The 19,714-nt window shown below is 43.1% G+C and overlaps 1 protein-coding gene across 2 annotated transcripts; it reads right to left on the reverse strand.

Annotated features, from left to right (window-relative positions):
• Positions 1-8,250: 8,250 nt before the first annotated feature.
• Positions 8,251-19,102, reverse strand: ZSCAN16 (zinc finger and SCAN domain containing 16). 2 transcript variants are annotated; one of them, XM_055323191.1, is made up of 3 exons: positions 18,257-19,102; positions 17,391-17,529; positions 8,251-8,909 (listed from the first exon to the last, which is right to left on the reverse strand). In XM_055323191.1, the coding sequence occupies exons 1-3, from the start codon at positions 18,641-18,643 to the stop codon at positions 8,389-8,391; spliced, it is 1,047 nt and encodes a 348-aa protein (XP_055179166.1). In that variant the 5' UTR covers positions 18,644-19,102; the 3' UTR covers positions 8,251-8,388. The 2 variants fall into 2 exon arrangements, with proteins under 2 accessions (XP_055179166.1, XP_055179165.1); XM_055323190.1 differs by having other exon boundaries at positions 18,218-19,102.
• Between the last annotated feature and the right edge of the window lie 612 nt (positions 19,103-19,714).

Consider the following 19,714-nt stretch of genomic DNA (forward strand, 5'->3'; position numbering starts at 1 on the left):
CAGAGACAGCAGATTCTCCTTTGAAATGTTGCTGTTTTCCATGACCATAACCACTCTTCTCAGTTCTAGTTACCTTATACCTATATGACTGCAGCCTTGAGATAGTCTTTATAACTCTATTCCATCCCAGATATGGTTATACTAGATTCATGCTCCTTAAGTATCAATATCATTCCTCCATCACTGACCATGAGTGGTTCCTTCTCTCCTTATCACTAAAACAATTTTAAACTTCTTTGTTTGCCTTTTCTAAATTATATATTGTTATTTGAAAGATTAAAATAACAAAATATGATAAAGATTAGAATCTATGTGTATATAAAAAAAGCTGACATCTTTATCCCCAAATGCTATTAACTAGAATGTTGCAAGAAATTCTCCAAGGATTTCTCACATTTCTCCAAGTCTTCTGATGAATTTTCTTTCAGGTTGTCTTTTCATAGATGTATTTCCTTTTTTTTTTTTTTTTTTTGATGCATCTCCTTTTGGACCAGATTTACTTCTTGACCAGGATAAAGTTTCTTTTCTCTTTTTTTAAAGATTTTATTCATGAGAGACACAAGCAGAGAGAGAGGCAGAGACATAGGTAGAGGGAGAAACAGGCTCCATGCAGGGAGCTCCACGTGGGACTCTATCTTGGGTCTACAGGATCACACCCTGGGCTGAAGGCCCAAAACACTAAGCCACCCGGGCTGCCCCTGACCAGGATAATAAAGATAATGCTTCATTCTGGGACAAGACTAGGCAAAGACTGGGGGCCTGAGGACAAGGGAAACATGAAGCTCACAGTGTTTGTGTCATTAAATAAAATCCTTTGTTTCTGTCACTGGAGTCTGGTGACTTCTACAGTTCAGGATTTGTGAATCTGGCAGGTGAAATTGTTAGCTTGAGAATACTACGAAGTCTTCACAATTCTAAGCCTGAGGGGATCACTGCTCAGGTTGGAGTGCATTCTTTTCCTTCACATGCACAAGCACAGCATATAATTACATCTATATACACATAGTTTTCTTTTAAGAAATGTGGAATACATATTGTCCTGACACTACTTTTTCCAATGACAATTTGCTATTTTAATTGCTGAATAGTATTTTATTTATTAAGATTTTATTTATTTATTTGAGATAGAGTGAGCACGTGAGAGAGCACAGCAGAGGGGATGGGCAGAGGGAGAGGAAGAAGCAGATTCCCCACTGAGCAGAGAGCCTGACTTGGGGCTCAATCCCAGGACCCCAGGATCATGACCTGACTCAAAGGCAGGTGCTTAGCTGACAAAGCCACCCAGAAGCCCCCGAATAGTATTTTATTATATAATATGGCATATGTAATTATTCTCCTATTGATAGACATGTAGATTGTTTCCTTTCTTTCTAACATTAGCAACTCCGTGTTTACTGCCCTCTAGAATCCCCCCCCCCCATCTAATCGCTGTGATACTTCCCCCATACTCTCAAGTCAAGGATTTGTCTCATTGTTTCTTACTCATTCTAAACACTAGTCTGTTATTGGAATAACAGGTCTCTCTTCTCAGGATTTTATCAATCTATTTATCACATTCTATTTTATATTACTTGCTATTATTGCATTTGATCTTTAAATAGAGTATAAGTGGGTGCCTGGGTGGCTCAGTCAGTTAAGTGTCTGCCTTCAGCTCAGGTCATGATCCCAGAGTCCTGGGATGGAGACCCACACCAGCCTCCCTGTTCAGTGGGGAGCCTGCTTCTCCCTCTCCTGCTCCCCCTGCTTGCGCTTCTCTGTAACATAAATAAATAAAATATTTTTAAAAATAGAGCATAATCTTCCTCATTTAATATTCTGAGATCTCTCTCCCACTTCCAACACACAGTGGCCCTTAAACTATGCAGATATGTCATACATTTCAGACAGGAAAAACGGTTTGATTTGTCAACTAGCTAAATTTAATCAATCTGATTCACCTTCCCCTTTCTTTTTTATTAATTCCTTCCTCCCGAGATCTGTCCTTATTCATCCAAGTAACTACTTCTCAAGAGCCTACCTGTGCCAGGTGCCCAGTCTGGTGAGAGTGCTGAAAGGAGCACATATATGAAGCTCCTTTGGACAATGACCACAACCTTGTCCATTCGTCATGGCTTGTCTGTTACTCAAGTCCTGCAGTTTACTTTTATGGGGGGGGGGGGAGCCAAAGTAGCTTGCCCTCTTAGCCTTCTAGGTTTTTGGCTGAGATACCCCCAACACCCAATAAAAAGACAGGTTAACAGGAGAGAAAGTGGGCAGTAACAGGTGTACCTCCTGTGCAAGTGCGAGACCCAGGAAAACTCAGCGAATCCGTGAAATGGCCCTATTCGCAAATGAAGATTTCTGGGGTTTGGGTGAAGCACAGTACTGAAGGACGGGATTGCACCACAGGTGTGTTATCTTCTTTATGACAAGAGGTTCTGGAGGTTTGGAGTCCTTCCTTCTCTTCCTCCCGGAGACATCCTTACAAATGGAAATTTCCCTTACACATGTAAATATTTCTTACAATGAAGTAACTCTCACGTGGTTTTCAGAGCTCCAGTCGTTTGTTCTAAAATAATAATAATTAATAATAATAATAATAATAACCAGTCTAAACTATCCTTACATCAAAGAGGCATATTTGGGGTAGCCGATTTTGCTTTTCTCCTTCACTTTTCTTCCACATGAGAGGTCGCGGGGCGCAGAGGCCTGTCCCCACGGTCAGTCTCGGACCTCCTGTGGAACCCTGACGATTTGGCCCGCCCCACGGTCAAGGGGCTTTATGGGAATCTACCCGCCGCCTGACCGAGCCTTCGGGAGCCCCCCACACCGGCCTTTCTGGCCTCTTTCAGGCTGGAACCCGAGTGCTCCTGGCCTCGGGGAAGACCGAACCCTTTTCCCGGCGCTCTTACGACTGTAGCCACTTCCGGTTACTGGTTGCTAATGGTTCCGGAGCGGCTGGCTGGAAGGGCTGGCGCCGGGGGAACAGCGGCGCTTCGGGCTAGGAAACCCGCCCGAGAGAGGGGCTGGTGGTGAGTGATGGGGCAGGGTGTGGCGGGGCGGGCCCGACGCTGGGCCGGAGCTGCAGCCAGGTTGAGACTGTGCTTGCACGTAAGGAGCGGGGCAGAACGGCGGTAACTGTGACCGTGACGGGTTATCGCTGGAAACAACCCCCAGGGTGGCGGACCTGTGAAGGGAAGTCAATGTGGGGTTGGACGCTCGGGGCCAGTGTGCCGCCCGGGTGTCCGGATGCGGCGCCCCGGACGCGACCGCCTTCTTCCGGGGCCTTGGGGTCTCCGGGGCTAGGCGGGGAGCTGTGCGGTGCCCCAGCGGGACGCATAGCTGTGTCTGCCGTTGTGTTTGCGCACCACGTCTTCTCGGCTCCCCTCTCTGTAGGGTATGCCTGCCTGTCAAAGCACCATGAGGCACCACCAGTAGTAATACTCTATTGTACGTGTATACCACAATTTCTTTATCCATGCATCCATCAGTGGACACTTAGGCTGTTTCCGTATCTTACCTGTCATAAATAATGCTGCGGTGAACATGGGGGCACGTGTATCTTTATTATTGCTTTTATTTTCTTTGGATAAATACCCAGAAGTGGAATTGCAGGATCATATACTTTTTAGTTTTTTTGAGGACTGTCATACAGTGGTTGCACCACTTTACTTTCCCACCAACAGTGCACAAGGTCTCTTTCTCCACATCCTCATCAACAATTGTTATTTCTTGTCTTTAAAAGTTTTTAGACTTTTTAGACAAAGAGACAATATACCTGTAAGGAATTGAGAGGACAGAGAAAACTTAACTTTGGGAGCTTCAATCAGTAAGGAATTTTAAACAGAATTTGGGCTGGGGAAGTAAATTAGTAAACAGTAACAAGGGGTATCTATACAGCCTTCTGGGCTCTAAATTTCCCATCTCTGGAGCTAAGGATGTATCCTTACCTCCTGGTACCTTTCACATGGGAGATTTATTTTCTGCTTTCATGGGGACAGAAGAGGGGAGGAGTGTCCTTGCACCAGCTGTCTTTTCAGTAACTTATGCTATAGTGGTACCTCATTTTGAGGCAGCCCGTCCTTGTCTCCTATAGCACACAGTATGTGCTCAATACTTGTTGAACAAATCAATAAGAAGAAATAGGTAAACAGTCCTTGGCATCATAGAACTTAGTCTCACAGAATTAAAGTGGTTTGAAACATAGAGAATGGGAGGTAGAGAAGATCTTGATTAGGCTGTCCAATAAATAGGAATATAATGTGATCCACCTATGAGGTTTTCTAGTAGCCACATTAAGAAAGTAAAAAGACAGGTAAAACTAATAATATATTTTATTTAAACTAGTATATTCAAAATATTAATATCCAATCAATATAAAAATTAATGAAATATCTTCCATTCATTTTTATGCTATATTTTTCTACTTATTGCACATCTCAATTCAGATATTAAATTTTCACTGAAAATACTTAATCTATATTGAGATTATACAAAATTTAAAATGTTAAAAGTAGATTCACATACCCAAACTACACCAAACATAAAGGTTTTCCAATAATTGAATTATGTTTTTAAATTTAATTAAAATTAAGTGAAATTAAAATTGTAGTTCCTCAGTTTCATAGCCATGTGTACCTGGTGGCTACTATAGTGGACAGTGCAGATCTCAATGAAAAGTTTTTGTTCTTGGTTGGGTCAGGGGTCAAATGAGAGGGTGGCACCACAAGTATGCCAGGGAGGGAAGAGGAGAGTCTTGAGGGCAGATTCCCCTGGTCTTCAACAGTGAGGTATGGCTTCCTAAAGCAGATGAATTCTTCAGCATGATTGTTGTTAGTTTAGGTACTCCGGTAATCATTTTTTGGGGTAGGAAGAGGGTCTAAGCAATGCTGGTTAAATGTACCATCTGTAAGTCGAATCTTACTGTATATAAGGAACAGTCAGAAATCAGATTATTTTTCTACAGATAAGTTGTTCTCAACTGGGGGCGACTTTGCCCCTCAAGGGGGCATTTGATCCACCTTAAAAATGCTTGCTTATAGTTGGTGTAGTAGCATCTAGTGGTTGGAAGCCAAGAATACCGTTAAATGCCCTACAATGCAGGGGACAAGACAGTACAAGGAACTAGGTCTGGCTGAAAATGTCAACAGAATCAAGATGGAGAAAACTTGCTCTAGAGGATTTGAGGAAGACTGAGCTAGCTGTTCCTTCAGAACTTCAATATGACTTCCTTATGGGATCAGGAGAACAGCTTGTTTTGTTGAAGTGTGTCAAGGTTTCTAGTTTTCATTGTTGATGGGCTTTTTGATTATAAACAAATAATGTTATGGTCAGGGTGAGAATGGAGACTTGTTGGATAGAGAAATAATACATGCTGTGCTTATAAGACTCTGTACCTTGGGATAAGGAGTTCATCTGTTCTCCTTTGTATGGCTTGTATCCTGTGACCCAGTCTCAAATGTGATTGATGCCTGATGAGATTATTTTCGTTCTTTCACCTGTACCCTTGCTTCTCTTTCTCTCTCTCTCTTTTTTTTAAAGATTTTATTTATTCATGAAAGAGAGAGAGAGAGGGCAGGCAGAGAAAGACGCAGGCTCCATGCCGGGTGCTCGATCCCGGGACTCCAGGATCACGCCCTGAGCCAAAGGCAGGCGCTAAACCGCTGAGCCACCCAGGGATCCCCTGTACCTTTGCTTCTCATTTACAGAGATTGCCAACAGCTTCTGTCTTGTTTTTCAGCAAAACAAAAGATAAAGGGGGAAAAGCTATCATTCAGCATCTAGCTTTATTTTTAAAATAGGGATATTTCTAATACTAAAGATTTAATACTTTACTTTTCTCTTCAGGACCATTAAAAATCCTTTGTTTCAGATGCTTTGAAATACTGCTCAGGTTCTTTTTTCTTTTTTTATAAAGATGTTGCATAGTTTTATTTATTTTTATGATTTTATTTATTTATTCATGATAGACATAAAGAGAGAGAGGCAGAGACACAGGCAGAGGGAGAAGCAGGCTCCATGCAGGGAGCCCGATGCGGGACTTGATCCCGGGACTCCAGGATCGCGCCCTGGGCCAAAGGCAGGCGCTAAGCCGCTGAGCCACCCAGGGATCCCATGCTCAGGTACTTCTAAGTCATAAAAACAAGTATGAGACTTGATGGTTTAAAATTTTCTACCAGTTGATGCAGACAAAGTAAATTTACATTTTTTTAAAAGCAGCATTACGTTCAAAAGATATAAAGGTTCAGTTTATGGTGTTACAAGGAGTGACTTAAGATTCATATTCCAGTAGTAGTGGAGACAGAAATGACAGGTGGTTACTTAGTCACAATACAGAATCAAGTGTGTGTAATTCTTGTCTTCAGGAAGAGATTAGATCCCTTCCTGCTTGTTCTGGGGATGGCTAATTCCTAGAACCATTGATTCATGGTGGTTTGATGTGCTGGGCCTCTGGGCACAATTTTTGTCATGTTATGATATTCTCAAACTAGGAATGTAAAACTGTTGCAAGTACATGAACTGCTAATACATTTCCAAGCCAAAAAGAAAAAATTGGATTGAGATAATAAACTGAGAGTGCCAGTTTCTTATCAGCATAGGTATCTGATGGGTAATTAAAGCTCTCAATTTATTTTTTAAAAATATTTTATTTATTTATTTATTTATTCATGAGAGAGAGAAGAGAGAGAGAGAGAGAGAGAGAGAGAGGCAGAGACACACAGGCAGAGGGAGAAGCAGGCTCCATGCAAGAGGCCTGACATGGAACTCAATCCCGGGACTCCAGAGTCACTTCCTAGGCCAAAGGCAGGCGCCAAACCGCTGAACCACTCAGAGAGCTTTTCTAAAGCTTTCAATTTAGATTAGGTTATTGTATTTACTTTAATAATCTTCAATCATCCAATTACAATACACTTTTTTTTAAAATTAAAAGTGCTATAAAGTTATTACTAAATTCCTTTTTTAGAGTGTTTATATTTTATCTCCTGTTGCTACTACAGTCTCTTCATGTGTCTCTTTTACTACCTTCCTGAACTCAGAATTACACAATACCTAAATTGGATGACGCATTACTGTTCGATTAGGACAGCAATGTCCCAATGATAAAAATGTGCATTTGTGCTGCTTAGTTCAATAGCTGCTAGCTGCATGTAGCTGCTGAGGACCTGTAATATCACTAAGGAACAGAATTCTCTACTTTGAGTGAATTTAATTTTAAATTTATACAGCCATGTGTGGGCACTGGCTACTCCACTGGACAATGCAGTTCTGGACCAATCCCTCCCCATGTCTCTCTGTTTAGAGGAACCTGAGTCTCAGAAAAGTGACTTATCCTCATTACTGTCATCCCCAGTCCCAGCAGCTCCTACTAATCACTTAGGCTTTCCTTTCCACTTGAACGTTTTCCTTGTCCTGCTGTGTTTTCTGATAGTTTCCTCTTTTTAAAGATTTCATTTATTTATTCATGAAACACACAGAGGCAGAGACATAGGCAGAGGGAGAAGCAGGCTCCATGCAGGGAGTCCGATACAGGACTCGATCCTGGGACTCTGGGATCACGCCCTGAGCCAAAGGCAGTCGCTCAACTGCTGAGCCACCCAGGTGTCCCTGATGGTTTCCTCTTTTTTAGTGTAGGCAAACAAATTCTGCAAAAATGATTATACCCCCTACTTTAAGATAAAAAGGGGATTAATATTTAGGTCATTATATCAGTAGTGATGGAAAACAAATACTTAGTATTGTTTTAGTTTAGTTTAGTTTTTTTTTTAAGATTTTATTTATTTATTCATGAGAGACAGAGAGAGAGAGAGAGAGAGAGAGAGAGAGAGAGAGAGAGAGAGAGGGCAGAGACACAGGCAGAGGGAGAAGCAGGCTCCATGAGGGAGCTCCTTGTGGGACTTGATCCGGGGACTCCAGGATCAGGCCCTGGACTGAAGGCGGCGCTAAACCGCTGAGCCACCCGGGCTGCCCTTGTTTTAGTTTTTAACGTCAAAAGAAGCTTTAACTTAATACAACATACCTGGTAGGCCTCTACTATGTCCTCTACAGAAGGAGAAATGAAGGCAGAGAAAAATGTGAATGCTTTCCCTAACGTCATACACAGAATGTCAAGTGAAAAGGAAAGCTGAGAAATAGAATTCACTATTTTTCAACCAGGAAACATGGTAATTTGGGGCTGCAAGTGAACAGGCTGTCAATAGACGTTTCCAAAATAACCCTTAATGCTTCTTAAGAAACTGAACTAATTTAGAAATAAAAGGAAATTTCCTCAGGTATATTCTCTGGTGCCAGAGAAATGTTTAATGACTGAAGGATCATTGCCTACATTCAGGATACTCATAGTTCCTAAGGCATATTCTTTGATAACTAAGGAGACCTGAGTAGCTGAAGAACTTCTGTTACTTCACCATCTTAGTAAAGCTTATTTGCGGTATGAATTCTTTGATGTCTGATCAGGGCTGAACTTACACGGAAAGGCCTCCCACACTCATCACATTCATAGGGTTTTTCACCTGTGTGGATTCTCTGATGCTGAATAAGACCTGTGCGCCCACTAAAATCTTTCCCACATTCTTCACATTTATAGGGTTTCACTCCAGTGTGTACTCTGTGGTGTCCAATAAGATGGGAGCGTTGAATGAACGCTTTTCCACATTCATTGCATTTGTAGGGCTTCTCTCCAGTGTGAGTCCTCCTGTGCTTACTAAGGTCTGAGCTGTGACTGAAACTTTTCCCACAGTCATCACATGCATAGCGTCTTCTTTCCTTCTGTTGCCACTCTAATCTACCTTCACTTTCAGTAGCATCTTTGGATTCAGGATGCTGAAGAATGTCTTTGTTAAGTCTGTCATTTATCTTCCCAAGGAATTCTGTATCCTTGGGCCTATGTTCCTTCTGGGACAGAGCTTCATCCTTAATTCTGGTTTTATTACCTGTAACAAAGAGTTCACAAACATGTCCTAATCTAGGTTTGAGAAGCAAACCCTATGAAAGAAAGAACACATAAATGTTATAAATGTATTATAAAAAATGTTGGGATGCGTGAGTGGCTCAGTGGTTGAACGTCTGCCTTCGGCTCAGGGTGTGATCCCGGGATTCTGGGATCAAGTCCCACATTGGGCTCCCTGTGAGGAGCCTGCTTCTCTCTCTGCCTATGTCTCTGCCTTCTGTGTCTCATGAATAAATAAAATATTTAAAAACAAAACAAAGTCACATACAATGCACAAACTAGGTATTTGGCACCATCAAAACATATATTGATATTATAAGGAAGAGACTAAGAGGCCAGTAGGGAAGACAGCAGCAGGATACATTATTTGGGAACAGACTAAGAAGAGAGGAAAAAGGCAATGATGTGGATCAGGGGGTTATAATCCCTTGCAAAGGCAGAATGGTGAGGGACTAAGAGGGACCGATGGGGATTACAGAATAGAGATGGGGCAGAGTTAAAAGTTTGGGAGAAACATGCAGGGGCCTAAAACACAGGTGATTAAGTGGCAATAAAACTGAGTAAAAGTGGAAAAGACTGGGATTAGGAATCTAAAAGGAATGTAGTGAGTGGGAACCATCAAAGGAGGGGAATGTGTAATTAATTGAAAGCATACCAAGAGTATGTAGGTTAGGAAAATTAGCAGGAAGTGACAATGGATGGTCTGGTGTGCTGGGTTGAATCCTTTTTTTTCCCCTGAAACTGATCTCCTCACTCTCATCTCTTCCCATCCAAATCCTAGCATGGTGGTTCCCTCAAACTTGACTGTGCATCAGAATCACTTTGGATGACTTATTAAAACAGAACGCCACACTTTCTGACCCCAGAACTTCTGATTTGAAAAAGATGGAGTATGGGTTAAGAATTTGTTTTTTTTTTTTTTTTTTTTTACATTTTTTAAAAAAGATTTTATTTATTTATTCATGAGACACACAGAGGCAGACAGGCAGAGGGAGAAGCAGGCTCCATGCAGGGAGCCCAATGTGGGCCTCGATCCTGGGATTCCAGGATCACACCCTGGGCCGAAGGCAGGGGCCAAACTGTTGAGCCACCCAGGGATCCCCAAGAATTTGTATTTCTAACAAGTTTCCTGGTGTGACAGATACTGCTGGTCCAGGGAACACACTTTGAGAACCACAGGCCTAGCTATTATGCAAGGTCCATCTCAAATGCTCTCTCTTCTAGGAAGTCTTCTCTAATCTCCTAAATTGGATGTGCTCTTTCCCTCTTCCTGCTCCCCATGTCCTCAACCCCAAGCTTAGCACAAAATAGCACACGATAGCAAGTACTCAATATTTGTTAAGATGAATTTTATGAGAAAATAGCTGTTCTGATGATTTTGGGGGGGAATAGAAAGTGTCACCTATTTCATCATGCTGTGACCACCATTTCAACAAATCTAGGAATCCTAACTGTGCAACAGTTCATTTAATTACTGTTACTGCTTTCAGTGGTCACTTGGCATGATGGAAGCAGCAGCAAGAGCTACCAGATATTTCAATGCCTGGGCTTGGGGTGGAAAACACTAGGTTACATGGTTCACTGACTGCCATGTCGTAAGTCCGCTGCCCTTCACTGTCATCACCATATCTCCTTGCTACCAGTCTTCAAATCTGTTCCTTCTTAACGACCTTTTTTTTAAACCAGGCAGTAGACTTTCTCAGTTTGGATATTTGCTCTAAGTTGACATTGTTTTGGAACCTAAATGCCATATTATCTTTGGCTAGAAATGACAAAGACTAAATTAGAACCAGGAGGTCTAGATTCCAGTCTGGGAATTATCTGATTGTTTAAATTTTGGCAGATGACAACTATTTTGGTTTCTTTCTTTTTTAAAGATTTTATTTATCTATTCATGAGAGAGAGAGAGAGAGAGAGAGAGAGAGAGAGAGAAAGAGAGGGGCAGAGACATAGGCAGAGGGAGAAGCAGGCTCCACGCAGGGAGCCTGATGTGGGACTTGATCCTAGGATCACGCCCTGAGCTGAAAGGCAGACGTTCAACTGCTGAGCCACCCAGGCATCCCTATTTTGGTTTCCTTATCACCTCTGTGCCCTCCTTTTTACCCATAGTTTGATTAGATGAGGGAATGTATGATAAAATGTTTGTGAAAGTATAATGTATAACAGTATTGCTGAGTTAATAGGATAATAATGATCAAGCGAATCATGGAAATTAGAGACACTCTCATACCATTAAGAAAAGCGTTCTCAAACATCATCATATTGGTTCAACCACTTCTTTTATATATAGCTGTCACTAGTGGTTGGCTTTCCTGTGGCTTACTGAAGATGAATATTAAAAAAAAAAAAAAGAAACAAAAGGTTTATTCTAAGGTCAGTTCACCATCTTCAGTGTAATCTACTAGTCCTCAGGATGAGTCTTCCCCCACAATTTCAGAAGAAATCTAGAGAAAAATCCCACCAGGACTTCAAAAGGCTTTCTTTCTATTTTCTTTCTTATTTTGAATACAAGGTTGGTTTTTCATGGGTCAGCAATTGAAATGACAATCCTCTCCCTTACATCTGCAATTGAACAATGTACAGAATAATATTGTATGGAAATTGTCAAAAGTAAGTTTTCTCATCTCAGAGACCTGTAGTCTACTTCTTGGTCAATTGGGAGTTTCAGAGCTTTATTTATATATCTAAGTGCCAGCTAGTCTCAGAGTCTCAGGCCAATAGGATTCCAGGAGACCTTCTTTCAAAAATTTCCTTATTTGGGGATGGTGTGATGGTGGGGGGCGGGGCAGGAGGGCCGAGTGCAAGGGAGAGCTTAAGTGGGAGGAGGGACAGAGGGAGAGAGAGAATCTCAAGTAGACAACTCGCTGAGCATGGAACCCAATACTGGGCTTGATCTCATGACTTGAGCTGAAATCAACAGCTGGATGCTTAACTGAATGAGCCAACCTAGGTGCCCCTCGAGACCTTTTAGAGCAGATAAAATGAAAAATATTTGGATCTAAAATCTTGTGTACAACTTGCTTCACGGTCTAGGGGAGCAAGGACAAGGTTAAAAGCTGAGTGAAGTGAAACTGGAACAGAGTTAAGGAGACTTCTATTTATTGGTAATAGAGGATCAGTGTTGTGGAGAGTAGCATGTCCAAAAAGTTCCCTTTGAAATACTTTAAAGTATTAAAAATTAGCACATTTGTGCTACAAAGAATTCTAAGATACTCTGCTCTCCCAAGTTTTTCTGTTATCTATGAAGATAATTCTGTATTAAGGGAGCACTACTGTTTTAATTCCCAGTTTTGTTTACAGAGAGGAGTCCTATTACCCTAGCCAACAGCTAATACAAATAATACCTTACTGGTGTGGATAAAATGAAATTTTTAAACCAGATATAGTGTGTAAAAGTTTATTTAATGATAAATTTATTTTTGAAAGAAAGTGACTAAATTTTGGTACATTATCCTGATGGCTGTTAATGATTGTTCTGGACCAGCAGGCAGGAGCCCCAGGTTCTGACTGTAATCTTAGCTCTGCCTTTACTCTTTGGAAACAGACTAAATCACAACCACTGTGGGTGTATTTCTTCAAATGTAAAATGAGGATTTGGACCAGACATTAATATGCTTTTAATAAAATTGAGAGACACGTCTTGAAATGTGTTATGATTTCTGCAGGGTTTTGTTTTGTTTTTGTATTGTTTTGGTGGGTTTTGTATTTTGCTTGTCAGTTGTTTTGGTAAGGGGTGTGTTGATGGTGGTGACACAGATAAAAATTGTGTATGGCTCTTGGTGTTGTACCTTAGGGAAAAAGTCATATTCATACTGTTCAATGCAGACAAATGTATTCCCTAAAAATTCTCAGGCCTCGTACGGTAACTACATTTCAGGAAGCACCTTTCAGTAGATTAGATTAAGAAAAGACAATTCAGGGACGCCTGGGTGGCTCAGTGGTTAAACATCTGCCTTTGGCTCAGGTTGTGATCCCAGGATCCTGGGATTGAATCCCACATCAGGCTCCCTGCAGGGCGCTTGCTTCTCCCTCTGCACCCGCCCCCCCTTTCTCCATGAATGAATGAATGAATAAATAAAATCTTTTTTTTAAATAAATAAAATCTTAAAAAAAAAGACAATTCATATTTTCCCTTGGAAAGTTATTTTAATAGCAACACAGGGCAGCCCGGGTGGCTCAGCGGTTTAGCACCGTCTTCAGCCCAGGGTGTGATACTGGAGACCCAGGATTGAGTCCCACATTGGACTCCCTGCATGGAGCCTGCTTCTCCCTCTGCCTGTGTTTCTGCCCCTCTCTCTCTCTCTGTGTGTCTCTCATGAAGAAATAAAATCTTAAAAAAAAAATAATAGCAACACATAAAGCCTCTACAATTTTAGGTATAGGAACTGTGTATTTTTCTGAATTTGTAACATGCTGTAGAGTGAAACCAGTCCAAAAATATTAAAAAAGACCAAGGAAAGACCATCTAGAACTTAAAGTTTTGCACAATTAGTCATAATCAATAATTGTATGTTCTACATAGAATTTAGCATGTTGACATATTATTGTGATTCCCCCTTTTTAAAAAAATATTTTATTTACTTGAGAGACAGCCTGAGAGAGCATGAACGGGGGGGAGGGGCAGAGGGAGAGGGAAAAGCAGGCTCCTGGCTGAGCAGGAGCCCAACATGGAGCTCAAGACCTGAGCCTAAGGCAGACATTTAACTGACTGAGCCACCCAAGTGCCCTATTGTGACCTATTTTACGACTGACTGCATGTCCTGTCTCCTCCCAAAAGCAGGGAGAGAAATTTTTCTTTCTTTTTTTTTTTTTTTTAAAGATTTTATTTATTTATTCATAGAGACAGAGAGGCAGAGACACAGGCAGAGGGAGAAGCAGGCATCATACACAGAGAGCCTGACGTGGGACTCGATCCAGGGTCTCCAGGATCACGCCCTGGGCTGCAGGCGGCGCTAAACCGCTGCACCACCGGGGCTGCCCGAGAAATTTCTTATAATAGGCCTGCTCACAGAAAAAAGATGAAGACTCCATATAGTTAAGCTTACTAAAGCTTATTAAAATAGTCTGCATCTTTTACCTTTTGCCTTCTGAAACTATTTTTGACTACCATTAACTTCTAAATGCCAAATTCAGTGAGTTGATGTTTATCAGTTCCTAATCCTGTGTCCTATTAGTAGCATTGGCTATAGCTGGCTGGAATTCCTGGTGTCTTTAGTGACACCACCCTCTCCTGCTTCTATTACCTGACAGTCCCTGATCTTTACAGAATCCTCTTCATCCACCCAAACTTCAAATGGTGGCATGCCTCAGAAATTTACATATGGCTCTTTTTTAAAAGATTTTATTTATTTGAAGAAAGGGAGGGACTCCTGGGTGGCTCAGTGGTTGAGCATCTGCCTTTGGCTCAGGCGTGATCCCGGAATCCCCGGATCGAGTCCCACATCAGGCTCTCTACACAGAGCCTGTTTCTCCTCCCTCTGCCTATGTCTCTGCTTCTCTCTGTGTCTCTCGTGAATAAATAAAATCTTAAAAAAAAAAAAAAAAAGACCATGAGGAGGGGGACAGGCAGAGGGAGAAGGAGACTCCTCACTGAGCAGGGAGCCTGATATGGAGTCTGGTCCTGGGATCATGACCTGAGAGGAAGGCAGACCCCCCAATCCCTATTTGATTGCAGGTGTCTCTCTTCTCCTCACTTTATATATATATATTCTTCTTGGTAAACTTCACCTATAGCCATGTCTTCTGTCATGTACCCACTGAGGAATCCCAAACCTCTTATCTCCTTCTATATTTTTCTCCCATATCTAGAACCATATATATATATATATATATATATATATATATATATATATATATATATTTAAGATTTTAATTTGACAGAGAACGTGCGCACAAGCAGGGGGAAGGGTCGAGGGAGAAGCAAACCCCCTTGCTGAGCATGGACACATTCCCAATGCAGGGCTCAATCCCAGGATCCTGGGACCATGACCTGAGCTGAATTAGAGGCTCAACTGCCTGAGCCACGCATGTGCCCCTAGAGCCATATATTTTTTTTAAAGTTTATATATATATTTTTAAGGATTTATTTATTTTTTTTAAAGTTTTTTAACTTTTTTTTTTTAAATTTTTATTTATTTATGAAAGTCACAGAGAGAGAGAGAGGCAGAGACATAGGCAGAGGGAGAAGCAGGCTCATGCACCGGGAGCCTGACATGGGATTCGATCCTGAGTCTCCAGGATTGCGCCCTGGGCCAAAGGCAGGCGCTAAACCGCTGCGCCACCCAGGGATCCCTATTTTTAAGGATTTATATTTATTCGTTTATTTATTTATGAATGATAGACACACACAGAGAGAGAGAGAGAGAGGCAGAGACACAGGAGGAGGGAGAGGCAGGCTCCATGCCGGGAGCCTGACCGCGGGACTCGATCCCAGGACTCCAGGATTGCGCCCTGGGCCAAAGGCAGGTGCCAAACCGCTGAGCCACCAGGGATCCCCTAGAACCATATTTTAATCTGTATTGCCTACTGGATGCATGTTTTAGGGATAGAGCAAATTCACATGTATAAAAGCTGAATCCATTGTTTTCACACACAAGATATTCCCACCTTCTGATTTTCCTATCAATTACTGACACCAGGGGATCCCTGGGTGGCGTAGCGGTTTAGCGCCTGCCTTTGGCCCAGGGCGCGATCCTGGAGACCCGGGATCGAGTCCCACGTCGGGCTCCCGGTGCATGGAGCCTGCTTCTCCCTCTGCCTATGTCTCTGCCTCTCTCTCTCTCTCACTGTGTGCCTATCATAAATAAATAAAAAAAAATTAAAAAAAAATTACTGACACCATTATCTGCAAGTTGCCCAAGTCACAAACTTGGATTTTTATTAAAATACCCCCCACCATCAGTATCTAATCAGACCTGTTCAGTAATAAATGAATAACAAATATCTCTTGAATTTTCTCTTTCCAGCCTTATTCGAGCACTGGTCTATAATCTTCTATATTTCAAAGTGGTCTCCCCTCAACCCCCTTGTGTTTATTTATTTTCTATTTACAGCGGTGTCCTCATTTACTTACAGACTTTGGAAAATAGAGAAGAATAAGTCACCTGTGATTTCATTACCTTCAAATAATCTTTGTCTACATTTGGAGATATCCTTCCAATATCTTTCTTTGTAACTTTAAAAAAGTAGAATCATGGATAGTGATTTTTTTTCAAATTTTATTTATTTATTCATGAGAGACACAGAGAGAGAAAGGCAGAGACAGGCAGAGGGAGAAGCACACTCCATGCAGGGAGCCCGACGTGGGACTCGATCGCGGGGCTCCAGGATCAGGCCCTGGGCTGAAGGTGGCGTTAAACCGCTGAGCTACCCAGGCTGCCCATGGATAGTGATTGTTAAACACCCATCTGTCATCCACTCCTCTATCTCTATGTAAAATAATGTAATGGGGGCACCTGGATGGTTGGTTGAGTATTTGCCTTGATTTCAGCTCAGGTCTTGATCTCAATGTTTTGAGTTCAAGCCCTGTGTTGGTGTTGGAGCATGGAGCCTACATTAAATAAAATAATGTAACAAACATCCCTGTGATAGGATGAAATTCTGTTTCCTCAGCATGGTATTCAGGAATACCATGGCTGAGCATCTGCCTTTGGCTACTTGCCTACTGGCTTTTGATTTTTCAAAATTCTCTTTATCAAAATCAACTCAGAGCAATTGCTATTCTTAGAATGTTATGCTTTCATGCCAGCCTTCCCCTGCCCCTAGTGTTGTAGCTCTAAGTCACCAGTGTGACTGCATTTGGAAAAGAGGCCTTTAACAAGTAATTAAGGAGGACAGCCCAGGTGGCTCAGCGGTTTGGCGCCGCCTGCAGCCCAGGGTGTGATCCTGGAGACAGAGGATCGAGTCCCACGTTGGGCTGCCTGTATGGAGCCTGTTTTTCCCTCTGTGTCTCTGCCTCTCTCATAAATAGATAAATACCATGTGAAGACCCAGCAAGTCTGTGAGTCAAGGAGAAGCCTCACCAGAAACCAAGCATGCTAACACCTTGATCTTGGACTTTCCAGCCTCTACAACTGAGAAAATAAACTTCTGTTGTGTAAGTCACCCAGCTTGTGGTATTTTGTTCTGGTAGCTCTAATAGACTAATACAAGGTGTCAAATTCTCCTGCTCAAAATCTAAATTTAAGAGAATTTAGAACTAGGATCATCCAATAGCAAACAGAAATGTATTATTAAGTATTTAAATCCCATCCCCCCATCCATTGGGCCAAAAAGCAGCTTTTAAGTCTAATGAAAAACTAAAATTTAATTCTTTCCATGATGAGGCAGTGGTAAGAATGGGGGGATAAAATCTTCCACAGTGAGATGGAGGATTAGCAAGAAAACTTGGCAATGGAGAACATTAAGGGAGAAAGCTCCTAACACAAGGAACCACATCTTCCCTCACACATAAACTTCTCCTTACCATTCCTTTGGGGCTCCCCGGATTCCTGCTCCTGCTGAGTCTTCTTGGGACGGAGCTGGGTAGTCAGTGACTCATGGGGCCTTTCCAAGGGGGTCAACTTGTCCAAAAGCGTGTCCTGTCTTTCTGAATTGGCTGGGAGCTGGGAACAATGAAGTATGATTGGGCTTATAAGGCAGATTTTGTGAAAGAACTTAAAAGAATTTCAGAGAGAGGATCAAAAGAAGCATTTGCCAGGGACCAGGAATACAAAAGAGAAAAATTCTCATTGAAGTGCAGAAGTAATAATGACTAAAAAAAGTAGAGGCAGAAACTCATCTCTACACCTCAGGTCACTAGAGTGAAATTCAGTGTCTCACAAAGATTGGCACAGGTTCAGGATCACGGTCTTCAGACTTGGAAAGAACCTTAAAAATTATCTAGTCCAACTGCCACCCAATGGGGGCATTTCTTCTCTAACTGCATTGTCCAGTAGGATAGCCTCAAGCATGAAGTGCTTACAGAGCTCTTGCAATGTGGTTAGAAGGAATGAAGATATGTAAAGTGTAAAACATACACTGAATTTTTAAAAACAGTACAAAAAAGGAATAAAAATGAGGTATTTTACCAGGTAGCCCATTTTTTACATAGATAGCTATGAATGTTGGAGAACTCTTAGTTTACTTCTGAAGCCTACCTGCCTTCCTGTAACTTCTCCCAGATCCCAGCCTTCCAAACTGATTCTGAATCCCGTTTCCTGTGTCTTTACTCAGCCACACTTGAGTTATTTGACACTGGCAGCTAGGTCCCTCCCTAAGCCTTGCTCTTCGCTAGGACAACCTACTACAGACCTTCAGATGTTCTTTCACAGCCGAGTGTCCCCTTCCCACCTGCTTGCGCGGTTCCTCCAGCTCCCTCTCCAGGTCCTCCAGCACGGTGACCGCCTCCTCTCCTGTCTTCGGATGGTGCGCCTGCACCCACGCTTGCAGGTCCCGAGGAAGAATGCTCAGGAACTGCTCCAACACCAGCAGGTCTAAAATCTGCTCCTTGGTGTGGTATTCCGGCCTCAGCCACTGGCGGCAGAGCTCCCAGAGCTGGGAGAGGGCTTCGCGGGGTCCGGGAGCGTCCTGATAACACAGCTTCCTGAAGTGCTGCCTGAAGAGCTCCCTCCTGTGAGGGCTGTAGTTTGCGGGGATCGCGTCCTGTGCCCAGGAGTGGTCTTCGGGCTTGATCATCACGAGTCCTTCCTGTTCTTCGGGTTTCGGGGTTGCGGCCATTCTGGTTGCGTGAGGACAGTCCTCTCTGGGGCTGGACTCCTGTTACCGCAGAGAAACGACCAAGCTGCTGTGGACAGGACACTCACGAAGGTACCAGAGCGAGCCGACCGTCTTCCAACGCTGAAGCGGGGCCACGGTCTGACACCAGGCTCTCATTCAGACCACCTGTGAGATCCTCGGGTTTCTCACGGGACTGACAAGCGGCACGCACCCGTCAGCACCGAGTGACCACTCAGATTCCACGGCCCGCGGGGCGCAGCTTCCCGGGCGTCCGCTCTCATCCCGTCCCCCCCGCACAAGCGCGGGACCACGCCGAGGGAGCCCTCCCGCGTCCCTTTCCCAGCCCAGGAGACACGGCCGACTCACCCTGACGCGCGTAGGGACGCAAGCGCCACGGCAGCCCCCCGCAGCCACCGGAACAAAGACCGGACTCCACCGACCAGGGCGCCCCGCCGCGGGCCTCGGCACTTCCGGCCGCTCTAGGAAGCCGGGCCTCGTTGGTGGCGCCCGGCTCCCTTCCGGCCCCGCCCATGGAGGACCCCGTGGACAGCCACGTACACCGCCCAGCTGGGCGGGGGCGGCGCCGGCGCCGGCGCCGCGCCTCTCAGTTCTCTTTAAAAACATTTTCCCTCTCAAGAATTTCTTAGGTTTACTGATTAAACACGTAGTGTAGAAAACTAATATATTACCACAGCTCAATATTTAAAAAGAATACGTGTTCTCCAGCATGTAGTGTTGACCTCCCGTGTTCCTCCGGACACACGCACCTTCCTTCCCTCCTGCACAAATGGTAGCATCTCCGCGCCTTGCCTCCGCCTTCCCAGCAGCTAATACTGGAGATGGTGCATAGAGGGTTGCCTCGAGCCTGCCTTTTTTTTTTCTTTTCAAACAATTGCGTAGTATTTTTTATATGTGCCATCATTTATTAATAATTACTTCACTGATGGCCATATAGGTTGTTTTCAATCTTTATTTTGAAACGCTGCTGCAGTAAATTACTGTAAACATAAATCTTTCTCATGTGTAAGGGTATTTACATAGAATATATTCCCAAAAATAGAATTACTAGAG

The sequence above is a fragment of the Nyctereutes procyonoides genome, unplaced genomic scaffold (genome assembly GCF_905146905.1).
Source record: "Nyctereutes procyonoides isolate TBG_1078 unplaced genomic scaffold, NYPRO_anot_genome, whole genome shotgun sequence".
NCBI classification, from domain to species: Eukaryota; Metazoa; Chordata; class Mammalia; order Carnivora; family Canidae; genus Nyctereutes; species Nyctereutes procyonoides.

Excerpts from the sequence above, each read along its gene's own strand:
- ZSCAN16 (XM_055323190.1), bottom strand. The coding sequence starts at position 18,643 with ATGGCCGCAACCCCGAAACCCGAAGAACAGGAAGGACTCGTGATGATC. Across the intron at positions 17,530-18,217 it reads CTGTGAAAGAACATCTGAAG|CTCCCAGCCAATTCAGAAAG; the intron begins GTCTGTAGTAGG and ends CATTGTTCCCAG. Across the intron at positions 8,910-17,390 it reads CGGGGAGCCCCAAAGGAATG|GTAATAAAACCAGAATTAAG; the intron begins GTAAGGAGAAGT and ends TCTTTGTTACAG.